Source organism: Prosopis cineraria, unplaced genomic scaffold (assembly GCF_029017545.1).
Source record: "Prosopis cineraria cultivar Desert tree isolate PC_DT_omini unplaced genomic scaffold, ASM2901754v1 PC3, whole genome shotgun sequence".
Classification (NCBI taxonomy): Eukaryota; Viridiplantae; Streptophyta; class Magnoliopsida; order Fabales; family Fabaceae; genus Prosopis; species Prosopis cineraria.
This window is the reverse complement of record NW_026555334.1, coordinates 8,954,211-8,969,538: the sequence shown is the minus strand read 5'-3', so window position 1 is coordinate 8,969,538 and position 15,328 is coordinate 8,954,211. Positions and strand designations below refer to the sequence as shown.

The following is a 15,328-nucleotide window of genomic DNA, read 5'->3' as shown; positions in this document are numbered from 1 at the left end:
GTAAAAATAACTGAATGGAATAATTATATTAATTGCATAGGAATCATTTCCTATTTTGAAATTCAATCAAAAATCAATCTATTGTTAATTCATGATTCTAGTTAACTCTTACAATTTTCAAACTGTCAAACCTCCTCTGATCTGACATAATGATCTGAATTCCATCAAATACGGATCCGTAAAATCCAACAAATCTGATATGGGAAACTGAGAAACAAAAATATAACGTAACTTCTTATTCAAAGATACCAACATGACATAAAGTCATTAACATGTTTGTAATATTCTCTCCAGATAAAATGATCCACAAGTACAACAAACACAAGCCAAATTTGTGAACACTTGAACAAGTTAGGATTGAAAAACCTGGAGAGCCAAATAATTCAAGTAAAAAGTTACGTTACAAACAAACACTCCCTTAAGTCGGCCTGAAGTTCCTGAGCACAAACTCAAGCACCTTTTCTAGATTCCGATGAGAAGAACCACCGGGCATAGTGGCTTCCTCTGCCTTCCTCTTCCACTCCAAAGCCTTCTGCTTCATCTCCTTACCCTTCTCCGACGACCCCTCCATCACCTCCACCACCATCCTCCTCACCTCGTCCCTCTTCACCACCGGCCCCACCTCCATCCCCGTCCCCCATTCCACACACGCATACCGACAGTTCGTCTGTTGCTCCGCGAAAAACGGCCAGCAAACCACCGGCTTCCCGGCGCAGACACTCTCTGTCGTGGAGTTCCATCCGCAATGCGTCAGAAACCCTCCGACCGCTGGGTGGTTCAGCACCTCCTCCTGCGAGCACCAGCTCACTATGAGCCCTCTTCCCTCAGTCTCTTCCCTAAACTCATCTGAGGATATCACCGACCCGCCCTCGTCGACGAGGTCCGGTCGGACCACCCACAGGAAACGGCACTTGCTGTCGGCGAGGCCCCACGCGAACTCGGCGAGCTCGTCAGAGGTCATGGTGGTGATGCTGCCGTAGTTTACGTAGAAGACGGAGCCGGGTTCCTGAGAATCGAGCCATGGGAGGCAGTGAGTGTCTTCTTTCCAGAGGTTAGAACCGATGGATGACATGAGCTTGTGGTGGTTCTGAGGGGTTTGTTCTAGGATGAGAGGGAGAGGACCGACGGTGAAGATCGGAGGAGCGTAGACGGAGGAGAGATATTGCAGAGGGCGTTGTTCGAATTCGTCGAAGGTGTTGATGACGATGATGGAAGCTTTGTGAGCTGTTTCGACTTCTCCGATGAAGTAGTTGAGCATGATGTCGTCTGGGTCTGTGGTTCTGATGAAGCTTGGGATGTCCCGTAATCTCAGGTTGTCGATTCCTGGGACCCAATCCACCTTGGTCTCCAAGAATCCATTTGTTATATCACTCTCATCTGCTCATAAATTTGAAAATTAAGCAATTGTTAAAACGTCCCAGAGTATCATGAAAAAGATATTTTATGAGGGAACACTAGAACTGGCCCAGATAGAATTTTTTAATAGCATTGCTGTTAGCAACATTTTAAGTGGAAAAAAAAAAATAAGTGGTCTGAAAATTTTGTGGAGTGTTTTATATATTAAAATATAAAACTTTAAATTAAACATGCTCTATTTTCGAAATGGAGAGAATATTTTAAAAACAAAAAAATAAAATAAAACGATATTAAATTTAAATCTGAGCATCTCACATGTTGTAATTCACTGTAAGATTGACCTAATTTTCCAAGGACAGACAAATGAATTGTCCTAGTCCCACGTGATGAAAACTGGCATGAGACACTAACAAATCAACAATTCTCCAACATATGTGTGATGTGTGACTCATTCATTAATCCCCCCCGCCCCCGGTTATAACGTACTCACATGACCTGTTGTTGTACCTTAGATCTGGAATCTCAACTACTTTTCTCCCATCATCGAGTCCGAAATTAGCAAAAAGGTTAAAATAAATTAAGTACCTTTAAGTGGAACGAGGCCTTGATCAACCAGATAGCGATACTGGGCATACCCAACAAAGCCACATGCACTTGCAGTCCAAAACAACACACTGGGAATTCCCAGAACATTGGCAGCTTTGACGGCAAAGGTCATGACGCCGTCGGAGACAACACAGGTGACCGGAGGGACGTGGCAGGCGGAGGCGTAGGTCTGAAGGCGACGCAGAAGATTGAGAAAGGGGTCGAAGCAAGTGGTGCTGGTGGACTTGCAGAGAGAAGGGATGTGCTGGGTGGCGTCGGCGTCGGAGGGAGGGAGGCCGTCGGGGATGGTCTCGTAACGGAAGTCCGGGAGGCCGTCGACGGCGTGAGGACCTCTGCTACGGAGGAGGCGCTTGTGGTTGAACTCAGAGTTGACGAAGGTGATGTGGAAGCCTCTTGAGTGAAGAATCTTGGCTAGCTTCATCATTGGGTTCACATGCCCTTGAGCTGGATATGGAATCATCACGGCGTGAGGCTTCGATTCCCATATCGAACCCATCTCTCTCTCTCTCTCTCTGTTGTGCCTAGTTAGTAAGAGAGTGTGCGTATGTGAGTCTCTTATCTCACTGATTTCTTGGCTACCAAGAGCCGTGGGAGTATGAGCTTGTTCATGCCTCATCGTCTGGTTATTTATACACCGAACTGAGGGATACTGATATTATTATTTTATGGTTCCGGCTGCTTAGTAGAAAGAAATGGATTGAAAATTTAAAAGTAAAAATAAGATGATAAAAAAAAAATAAGTGAAAGATAATTTAATTTATGACATTAAGAATTATGATTTATAAATTTTTTAAAAGGTGTGATACTTATCACATTTATAATATGTATTAATAAGTTTTATTTATGAAAAAAAAGGTGATTAAATTTATTTTTTTTTAATTTTTTTAATCTATTTTATTTCATTTTTTTAGTAATGAAAGGGGACCGGTATTATATTTTTAGCTTATATATATATATATAAATTAGGGAGAGTTACTATAAAACTCCACTAACAAAATGAATAAGTCTCTCGAATGAGGAAATGCTAGAATATCTTCAAAATTTCAAGTCTCTTCAACGTAAATTTGTATTTGTACTTAATTATTAAAATACTATTATATTATTATATATTAAAATCAATCCCCATCATCACCGGAGCTCCAACGATGGCCTGCGTGTCTCGATGGGCGTTGAAACTTCAGAATGGATCGCTGGCAGTGGATAGTTAGGCTTTTTTAATATATAATAATATAAAGAAATCTTGAAAATTTAGTATAAAAATATTTACATTAAAAGACTAGGGAATACTTTAAGCTAAGTTTTAACATTTCGTGGGACTTTATTATATTTTTAATATTTTATTTTATTTTTTGTCTGCCAATTCGAACTTGCAATCTGGAGGCTGAGTGTGCAGTAGTCTAACCAACAAGCTACAAGCTTTCCATTTTAAGCAACTTCATTGTAACCTAAAAACTATTATGTGGTGCGTTTGCATTTGGCGCTATGCTCATCACCCATTTGGTTGATCTGGGCCTTTCATTTTATCTTAAAATAATCTTTATCATTCATTTTAAATAAATTTTTGATATTTTTAATATTTTATTTATTAAAATAAAAATTTATAGAAATTGTTGAAAAAAATTAATATTAAATTTTTATTGTCTAGAGTACATCTAGATAGTCATTTGTAAAAATTATAAAAATTTTAATATTAAATTAAATCACTCAAATTATATATGTATCATCCAAAATATATCAGAATAGTCAATTTATAAAATTTTAAAAATTTAATATGAAATTCGTCATTCCAAACTAAGTTTGTACTAGTTTGATTAATGATGAACTGATGTTTATTAAAAAAAATTGATAAAAATAAAATAAAAAAATTTTAAACTTAAATAATCTCGTCATGAGTAATAAGCAATAGATGAACTTCAAAAACAATTTAGTTTTGATATTAAATTTTTTATAATTTTTATTTTTACAATATTAAAGTATACAGTTAGTCTTTTAATTTTATACAATATTTTATTTTAATCTCTTAATTTTATAAAGTATTTTTTTAATCCTTTAATCCTAACGCTATTAGTTTTATCTTAATAAATTTTTACATTGAACTTTCAAATATTGATAAAACATTCTCAAATATTGCTATATTAAGTTTAGTTTTTTCAAAATACCAATGATTAATACAAAAAATAATCATTTAAAACTAACAATATTAAAATTAAAAAACTAAAAAATATTTTATAAAATTAAAGGATTAAATTAAAATTTTATATAAAAGTTAGAGGATTAAAAGAATTCTTTAGATTTTTATAAATATAATATTATAAATATTTAAAAATTTATTAAAAATAAATGGTTGAAATCATTTTAAAATAAAATGAAAGGCCCGAATCAGCCAAACAACTACGCGGTGCTCATGTTGACGAGCAACGTATGCAAACGCGCGGTGTGGTTCAATTACAATCGTCAACGTATACAGGAAGTTTGTATGTTAATAGATCCAAAAAAAAAAAAACAAAAACAAAAGAAAGTGCGATTTATTTGGCCTGTTGCAAATTAAATACGCAACATTTACTCTATTTATTTATGTATAATTCTCTTTTAATTTTAATACTGTTTAAAAAATAAAATAAAATAAATCACTCTCAAGATCCACACAAGTAATTTAAATATGAAAAAATATTTTGAAATAAAAAAATAACTCCCACGTCCTCATTTACTTAAAAATTATCATATTTAATAAAAATTTAAAAAATTTATATTAAAATATTTATATGGAGAAATTAATTATCTGGTCTCTGTTGATTTAATTTGGTTATTACTCAATCCTTGATGTAATATTTAACTTAATATAATTCAATTCTTATAGTTTTTAGTTAACTATAACTCAATCTTTAAATTTTAATTTGATACAACTTAATATTTATAGTTTTAACTATTTAAAATATTAGTTTTTGTATTTTTTAAAAAATAAATTATAAGGACTAAGTTTGTTTCTTGAAACTAATTCTGGGGCTACTACTTTAAATTACTAAATCCACAAAAATTAAGTTGCAATGAGTTACAATTTAGGAACTGAACTACAATCAAATTAAAATTATAGTTGCAACCAAGTAAAAATTATGGGGAATATTGCATTTAGTGTCATTCTCTTATACTTGTCCATTTTTTCATACCTTTTGCTAATTCTTATTACTAGAAATTGTTGGGCTGGGGAGCATTCTGAAAGAGAAGAGAATACAGTTGGGCTACCCAACAATTACAAGAAGACACATAAGTTAATATGACACTATATTTTAACCTAATAACTTAAGACGTTAAGTTTATGAGTCTTTTTTATTTATATATCTCCTCTCTAGCCGAACTATATCTTATGTGAGACTTTTTTCTCATATCACATCAAGTCAACTTATACTTAACATTGCAATGGACATATCTCTTGCTCCAATAAGAAGCATAATACTCCTTTCCTTTCTATTTGCATGCATGTATTCTTTGAAATAAATATAATGTAATTGACAATGTAACAAAAGAAGAATGTGGAGGAGGAGGCACATCTTTTTGGTTTAATATTGTAAACAAATAAATAAATATAAGAAAAGTTTCTTTCCAAGTTACCTTCAACATCTCCAAGATATTATTGTTATTCAACAATAATTAATAAAAACAATTAATTCCATTCACTACAACATTTTTTTTGCTTCTAGCAACATTTTGCTTTGTTGTTTTGAAGGTGTTGCCTTATGTGTAAATAAACAACATTTTTTTAAGTGTTGCAATTGATTACTACTTTAAGCAATATATATTTAATAATACTTGAAAAATGTTGCCAAACATAGAATAGGCAATACTTTTAAATTGTTGAATTGCATTTTTCATATAGGCAACATTAGAATTGTTGCTTAAAAAATGACTTTTTTCATAACATTTAAAAATTGTTTCCTCTTCTAGTAGACAATAATTATAGAAATTTTGCCCGTTGTGAATTGTATTTTTATACATACAAAAAATTCACTTTTAAACTTTCAATTTTTTTGTTATACATTCATTAATTAAATAATTAATTGATTGATTTATTAAATTATTAATTATTTAAATTAAAAAATAACTTTAAGAATTATCCATATAAAATAATTTGCATCAAATGATTTCATAATGGCTTTGAAAAAGTGTTAAGAGTTATTCCTTGATTTTTTAAGGTATAGGGGTCAAATTCTAGGTGTGGACAGAAATTTTAAAATTTTTCCATTTTATATATACACAACAGTTCTTTAGTATTGTCTATAAAAATATGATATAAAGCATTTTAGAACTGTTGTAATATGTTGATATAAAAATTGTTGTTTTTTCCTAAAATATAAGCAACCATTTTTTAAATGTGTGATAATAGAGTGTGACAACTGTTGCCTTTTATAATAGGTAACACTAGAATAGGTACAAGTTAACAAATGTTGCCTTTAGGTTTTTGCAATAGTGTTCATACCTTTAGCTACAATTTTGAACTGTTATTAAAAGACAAAAATATTGTAGTGATTGTAAGCTATAAGATTCACCTTATTACCCCAACACTTAGCTAAAACACCATGATAATCATAGGATTAACTTAAACAAATTACCTTAACTCATATACAACAAGTTAATCTTAGTTGAGATAAATGAATCATAAAAGAGATTAAGTTGGGATCTCAAGTTTTCAACAAACAAAACAATGTTAAATCAATTAAAATTTATACAAATCAATACAAATCATTCTGATCGGGGTGATCTAAATGTCTATAAAAAGCCCTTTACAAATACTAACCAGTGACACTAGTATCATTTCCAAACTATACCCCAATCAAAAGTTGAACACCTATTTGTAAACTAGCATATTTTCGCATACTTCCAACCAAATGCCGTAAATGCAACCCAACACCTAAACCACACACAATGGACTCAAAACAACTTGTGCAACACACCCCAATTACATATATTACATTTATCATAAAATCAACTCTCAACCTCTTAATCACAAAAACAAAAGTTGGAGACATTTTCACATCATAACTCAATATAATTCAATACAATCATGCATATAGCCAATTTCTTACTTGCACTAGTATTTTAGCCCTATCTAAAAATATTGAATTTCAATATACAGACCCAAGGGTCCAAAATACACAAATCAACATCAATATCAATAGTATAAGTAATACTCAAAATATGAATTTTCTAATTGGCATTATCAATTTAATTACATAATTGGAGGCATGCAATTATAGGAAACACTATTCCTAAGCCTCTAATACTTCTACTTTGACTTGAGCTATACTAGTGCTTCTAAAATGTTTAAGAAAAGGGTGAGTATAATTACTTAGTAGCCCAAGTACATCTATTTTATACAAATATAAGTCAGTTGATTGTAAAATGTACAAAATGTGCAAAAAACATGTATTAAGATCTTAATCACATTCAATCATAACTCAAGCCATCACAAGCTATCATTAGTAATCATAAACCATCACAAGCTATCACTGTCATAATTTTACCAAACATGTGACAAATAATAATAATATGCATGATCAACACCTTTATTATAACCTTCCAATACCCTTGACTAAAACTGTTGGCTATTAAATCAAACAGGGCTCTATCTGTATAATTGAACTATCTAAACTCACTAATTATGGGAAGAAACTTGGCCAAAGGTCGTTACTCTCACCCTCAGACCATGATTCTTCCCATTCTCAAATTCCAAAGGTATCATTATGCCTAAGCTAGTCTCCTTCAAGAACAAGTGAAAAACAAGCTAAATTCAAGTCTCTCGACCAATAGTGGGATGGTTTCTTGACAAACAGTAGGATAAAGACTAGTCTTCTATTACTGAAAGGCGGTCATATCATGTGGATTTATATCTACTCCTCTCTCTAAGAGAATTCCCACCAATATGATCATGCAACGAACAAATTTATACTCATCAAATATGATCATATCTCAACCATCTCCACATACATAACCATATCACATCTTATTAGCAAAATTATGTTATTTTAGTCATACTACTAGTCCACATTCACAAATCTCATTTGCCAACAATCCCATTAGTATCAATTTTCCAAACCACGTTTTAAACCTAAACAATTTTCCCTAAACATGGTAGATGTCATAGTAGTCATGGAAAGAAACATTAGTTTTAAAACTCTAAAACCAATTAATAAACAAATGCATAAATTAGATTTCTCCCTATTACCCCAAACCTTTGAGAGCTTAAATGTTCATCCCTTAAGCTCAATTGTTTCCAAGGCTATCCATAAGCCAAAACAATGTACAAGGTGATAAATATACAATTAATCATACTCATTATCATTAATATCATCATTAGTACCTTTCTAACTCTCTCTTCGAACACTCTAAACATCCAAAAATCACAATCTCTCATATTTACTCACACCCATTTGGTGTATTAGATTCTAGTAACTCCAACCAACTCTATTAAACTCATTTTGGACCATTAATGGCTGCCATAACTCTTCAACAACTACATTTATTGCCTCCCAACCACCAAATTTGTCCATATTTATGAGCCGAAATTCAAAGATGTTCAAAATCATCAAACTTAAGTTTAAATAATTTAAACAACTCTCATTAATTCTATTTAAGTCACTAGGTTTGAACCTAAAGTCTTATATATCCTAAAATTCATTCCGCACAACAAACCCCTAGCTCAACTACTAGTTAAAGAAGGAGAAGAAGAGAGGATGAGGTTTGGGGAACTTACTAGAATGGATTAGGGACTCTAAATCACTTCTAAGTGGTTGTAAGATCTAGCTCTAACAAAGCAAGCATGAGCTCTTTCATCCTCTCTATGTTTCTTTCTTCATTTTTTCAATCTAGGCTCAACTTATTAAGTCTAATAACATGCCATCTGTTGCGGCCAATGGTACAAAGAAGGCTACTCGATCCAAAAACTAGCCATCCACCGTGGCGAGTGGTATAAAGAAGGCATGCACATATTTTGCTCATTAGTTGGGCTCAGGTGGTTTAAATTCACTTCGAATTTAATCCAAAGACTGTAACTAAAGTTCAAAAAATCTATTAACCCTCTCCAACCATCTTCAAACTTAACTATACTTTAAATTACTTAATTATCCTTTATTAACTCAATCAGCAGTCTTGGAGTTAAATTTTAGGAAATTACATTAGCAAACTATTAGTATTTTGAGATTCTAATTAATTTTATTATTGATACGAGGAGCCAAAAAAAGCGATATTAGTTGTTTTCCCAAAACAAAATTATGAATTAAAGTAGTGTTGATATTTATGAAGAGAAGAGGGACAAGAAAGAAAGGCATGCTAGTTGGGGGAAGGAATAAAATGATGAAAGATGAGTGAGAGAGAACACAAATAGTAAAGCCAAAATATACGAAAGACTTTTTGTCCATTGATGGAGCAGTTTCACAAGAAAGGAGCAGGCAATATTAATGATATATCTGTGTTTAGAATTATTTATACAATATAGTAGGTGTACGAGTGTGTGAATTTATAATTTTTCTTTACTTTTTTTGCGGTAATGCGTGGAAGGAATAATAAAATAAAAAATCCAGTGATGCGAAATAAAGTTAACAATTTCTCCACCCATTTTTTAATATTGAATTTTAATAAAAATAGTCCGCAGAAAAGGAATTTTAATAAAAATAAAAATATTGAAAATATGAAAGGGGAACGGAGATTAAAAATATATTTTGTGAAAATATCCTTACAGTTTATGGTTCAAAAATAGTACGACATTCTATAACTTTGATGATAAAAAATTAATTTAACGGCTTCATCTTTTTAGGAGTATTAATCTTATTCATTTTTAATTAATGTACTTTTTTTACATTTATATTGTCAGATATTTAATATTTTTCTCAATAATTTAATTGATCTTTTCAAGATACTGTAAGGTTTTGGGAAAAAAAAAATTAATTTCAGGAACATATTCTAGGAAACCATATTTTCAAGAACAATTCATTTTGACCCAGAAGATTATCAACTGTCGCCCCCAAAATAATGATATTTTAAACCAAATCAAGCTAAAATAAATAAATGCCTAAATGTATTAAATCAGTTGAGTATTTGACCAATTTGAGAAACCAATTTTTGGTAGGCCATATATATATACATATTCTAAATATTTTAGATTATACGATGCATGATTTAATAAATTTTGATTGAAAAATATTAAAATATAAATAATTTTTTAATTTGATAAATTATGAATTTATTTCTAAAATTATATATTTATCATAATATGCATATAAAAGACCAAATTATAATTTCTATGGTCCAACCATTTAGACCACCTATCAAATCAATAAGCTAGTAATTAAATAAGAAATAATATTATACACATACATAATAATTTGTGTATAAGAAATAAAATATTTTATTATTAATAACTTAAAAATAAATTTTAAAATAATTTCCTTTCCTGTTGTTAAATTAACTCTTAATTAATATCAGATTTAAGGTATATAAAATATTATTTAAAAATAAAAAAATAGTTATAGAAAAAAATATATATTTGTAAAAGTTAAAATAAATTATGATAGTGATTTGTTTGAAACTTCAACTTTAAAGACATTGAAAACAAAAAACCACCATGTCTATTTGTAATTTTGTATAGGGTGATCCTAATTCCATTGATCTTATCCTATTCGCAGACGCGCACCAAGTCTCATCTTGCCTTCACATCATTCCCTCCCTCTCTCTTTCACGTGATGATGATATGGTACGGTGATTCTAGATTTTCAAATTTCTTGCTCTATTATTATTATTATTATTATTTTTTCATTACCACCATGTCTTCATCTTCAGATAGACAATACCGTCACTCTTCCCTTCTCTTTTACACCATCGAAAAAATTTAGGTAGCTGGTCACGAGAAGATGGTTTGTAACTTTTTAATATATATCTTCAAAAAAAAAAAAAAATTAGTGACCCGCACTTATATACAAAGCTAATTTTCACGACTGTTAAAATTGTATTTCACGATTATATATAGAATAAAATAGTAAAGGCTAATTTTCGTGACCGGTGAAAACACAACAGCGGTAGTAATTATTAATATGTTAGTATTATGGCATCTGTTACACTGCAAGAAAAAAAAAAAAATCATGAAGATATGTGTTAAGTTTAACACTGCTTCCCTTTCATCCTCGATCCCTTCCTCCTCTATCTCTCTCTTCAGTGTAATTGGAACCCAAACCTCTCAAACCTGCCCGGTTCCTTAAAAACCCGTTCCAGTTCCTAATTTGAATCCGGTTTTTGATTCAAAATGGCTGGCTCAACGTGTTGGTTCAACCCATAAAATATTTGAATTCTGAACAATTGAATGTGCAGCTTGTTTGTCCTATTGTTAGTCAGGTCAATCAAACCTTGTAGTCTAACCTAGGTTTCAAATCAATAAATAATCTTTCTAAACACAATATAAGTTATTGTTAATTAATTGACACTTTTTTTAAGAGGTTAGTTGAGGTATTGATTTTCTAAAAATTTATATCTCTTTCCAATAGTGTCTTTAAAAGGCCCAAGAGGGACATGGATTGGGTAAATTAAAATTTTGACAGATAATGAGTAAATTAAATGAGATAGAGAAGAAACAATATCACCAAATAATCAAGAGAGAGAGAGGAGCTTACATATGTATTTATCCTGATTTAACTCCAACCACTTGAGTCTAAGTTCGATCTCCAGTTTATATTTGAGATTTTTTACTATTTAATCGATTAAGATTAATCTAGGCTCTTAATTGGTCATAGTACATCCCTAAATTAAAAATCTGTATCACTTTCCTTTATAAAAGTAATAATATAATCCACTTAAGCTCTTGTTTAAGTCCCTTGTTTCAAGAATTAAAAAAAAAAAAGCGATGAACAGAGTATGTTCACCAAGTGAAGTATAAATACAATAAATGTAATCACAAAAGGTAGGCAATGAATTGAATGCTCAAATTTATACAATTACTCTTATGTGTCCTTCTTTATAATTAGAAAACACTATGGGTAAAGACACACCAATACCAATTGTAAAATACCAATACTGGTAGTGTCAAGAAATAAGACAAAAATTCTGTACATTTGGTTTTTAGTTTGGCCAAAGATCATTTATTGAAAGTCCATTTATTAAAAATCAATTTGATAAAAGTTGGTTATTATAATGAGATTTGTATTTAAATGTATATTTTCAAAAGTCAGTTTAATAAAATTAAAAGTTGTTTGAATAATATATGACAAAAAGTGTATTTAGAAGTATAATTACTAAAAAGTACATAGTTTATGATATGTAATTTTTTATTTAAACTTATTTTTTTGGAAAAAATATAAAAATATATGAAATTTGGTATGGTGAATAATTTACATAATAAAAATGTATAAACAATGTAAAATTTGAAATATTAAAAATATATATAATTTAAAAGGCATAGGTGCGCATAACTTGTGCCTGTACAAATATTAAAAAATTTTACCAAACAAAAATTAATATAATAATGATCCTTATTAATTAAAGTTTATTTAAGTAACCATAGTCTTCTTAAATACAAATTGAAGCATTGCCCTTGTCAGTATACTACTCTACACGAAACGAGATACAAAGTTTAGTAATTGTTAAATTATGTTAAGGGTAATATGGGAACTAAATTTTTAAAAGTCTATTTGCAAATGGCAAAAGCAACTTTGATGAGAGTTGAGGGAAGGCGTATTTAGATGAATTTGGGATGGACTTTTTAAAACAACTTTTTGTGGACAATCTAATTCCAAACAGCTTTCCAGTTTAAATCACATTCTAAAAGAACTTTTACTTTGTTGAATGTGAACCAGCACTAAGTCTTTAATTTAATATTGGTAGAAAGGGTTTAGTACCCAAGGTAGCATAAATTCATTGTGAAGATCAATACTAGTAAAAGTCTTTTCTACCCATAAAGAGTTAAAGAATGGAACGAAACAAGACTTTAAAGGAATCTGAGCATTGTCTAATACATTACTCATTGAAAAAGTAAGAATTAAAGGCATTACAATGAATGGAGTTCATGTTAATACCAGCAGTATCATATTAATATCGGCAGAGATACTTCATAAAAATGAAAATAAGAGTTTAACGCATTTAAGCTCATTTATACTTTAACTTCCCTTTCCTTAGACATAATTTAAACTATTAAGAAAAATCTTCTTTAATTTGTTGTCATCAAAATCAGGGTTCAACACTTTCAAATGTAATAAATATAACATTTGACTTATTCAAAACTAGAGCCACCAATTCGGACGAGCTAGACTTATTCATTTAGGCTTAATTTGGGTCGGGCTTATTCTAATTGGACTTAAAATATCATACTGTCTTAAAAAGTTTATATAGCGAAGCCTAATCTTAATATTTTTTGATCACGTTCAAGCTGGCTTGTTGGGTTTGGCCAAATTACTAGCTCTTATTTGAGTTGGGTTTAATTTAGACTAGATTTATTCGAATTAAACTTAAAGTATCACATTTTCTTAAAAAGTCCATATAGTCAAGGCTAGCTTTAATTTTTTTTTTTGAGCGAGTTTAGGCTGGTTCGCAAGACTTAACCTAAATTATCAGCATTATTCAAAACACTTGTATTAATTGCTCAATAAAGTAAGGGCATAATTGATATATATATATATATATATATAAATAACACATATCGATATAAAACAAGGGGAGAGGGGAAGAAAGAGAAAGAGAAAGGAGGGGCAAAAGAGAGAGAAGGAGGAAAATAACGAAACTTTTAGAAACTCTATTTAATAATAATTAAAGTTGAATATAAATGAAAAACCCAACTCTATTTACAGAGGTATAAAAATGATAAAATAATAATAATTTAAATTCAAATCTCAAATCTAAAAAATAATTTTAAAGATATTGATATCTAAGATAATAATAAAATAAATAATAAATCTTAATTCTAATGAATAATTATTTAAATATCACTAATAGATAATCCTACTAGTTTAGATAAATCCTAATTATTTTGATTAACTATTATCTCATATTTTATCACATACCTAATGTCCCATATTTGGGATAAAGTAAAACTTCTGACAATTTATATTGTGGTCTGAAAAAAAGAATATCTCCAATAAATAGTAATAATAATATTTCTTATAATCGACATGATTCCATGGCATTAGAACAAGAATATGGCATGGAGAGGGGAGGAGAGGAGAGGTGAGTTATTAACTTCTTTCCCAAATCAATTAAAAAATTATTAAAATATAATATTCTTCCCTTGTATTCTTCTTCCTCACTAAACAAGGATAACTGAAATATATCATCTTTCCTTTTGTTTTTTTCCTCCTTTCATCGGTTGAACTAGACAGGGAGTTAATGAATCAATAATATCTGATTATTTGAAAGCATGAAAGAAGTATTCTTAATTGAAGAAATTATATAAACCCTATTATAGTACTTCCTCTAATATGTAACTTTTCAATTACTTTTCCATTATTTAGTATTAATAATCATAATAAGGTATTGTTTAAGAATCCAAACCATAGTAATGAAGTAAAAATAAAGTTGGAAAATAAAATTAATTACTAACTTTAATTTATATTGAAAACAAAAAAAAAGCTTCTAAACTTTATATTATATTAAAAACTCTTGCTGAATTCTTCTTAAAAAATAAGATGCAATTTCTTTTGGGACACCTATTACCTTAAAGTATTTGTTAAAGCATTTTCACCTTTAAAGTAATTAAATCAAAGCATTCTTTATTCTTCCATTAAATCTCCCAAAATATTTGTTAGAAAAAGCTGACTTAGGTTGAACATCTGATGCCAAGTGAATTGAGTTGACTTCTTGAAATGCTGACTGGACTATTCTTCTCCTTCTTCTTCTCTTCCTCTCTCTCTACTTTATCTTTGCTCCCACTTACTCTCAAAACCACTTTCCTTTGGTGCTTGTCTCTCTATTTGCGTCTATGGCAAACAATCAAAATCTTGAATTGCCTCTCTTCTTCAAGGACAAACTTAGATGCTCCTTGTGCTTCTTGTGCTGCTTCCACCACCACAACCACCACCATCACCACATAGTGAAGTCAAAGCTAGTTCAGATCACTTCAGCATAGGTCTTCCTACTCTTATGATCTCACACATTTGAAGGAGAAGTGCAGCAACTTCATCTCCTGGATTGATCGCCACTGTCGATCGATAGCATTTGGCCAATTTTCATTATGATGTACTCAGTTATGCTTTGAATTGGGATTTAATGGCAGGGTAGATGTTGCTTCGATTTAATTACTTTAGAGGCGAAAATGCTCTAACAAATATTTTAAGGTACTAGGTGCTCTTTAAAAAATATTTTAGGGGTTAAAATGTACCTTTATCCAAACAATAATGATTTT

General features: G+C 30.4%; 1 protein-coding gene across 1 annotated transcript; it reads right to left on the bottom strand.

Annotated features, from left to right (window-relative positions):
- Nucleotides 1-213: 213 nt before the first annotated feature.
- LOC129306750 (7-deoxyloganetin glucosyltransferase-like) lies at nucleotides 214-2,593 on the bottom strand. The gene is made up of 2 exons (XM_054947484.1): nucleotides 1,942-2,593; nucleotides 214-1,377 (listed from the first exon to the last, which is right to left on the bottom strand). The coding sequence occupies exons 1-2, from the start codon at nucleotides 2,576-2,578 to the stop codon at nucleotides 419-421; spliced, it is 1,596 nt and encodes a 531-aa protein (XP_054803459.1). The 5' UTR covers nucleotides 2,579-2,593; the 3' UTR covers nucleotides 214-418.
- Nucleotides 2,594-15,328: the final 12,735 nt, after the last annotated feature.

What these genes read in the sequence shown, in the direction of transcription:
- LOC129306750 (XM_054947484.1), bottom strand. Translation starts at nt 2,578, where the DNA reads ATGAGGCATGAACAAGCTCATACTCCCACGGCTCTTGGTAGCCAAGAA. An exon ending in AGGCCTCGTTCCACTTAAAG is followed by an intron (nt 1,378 to 1,941) that starts GTACTTAATTTA and finishes ATTTATGAGCAG; the next exon opens with ATGAGAGTGATATAACAAAT.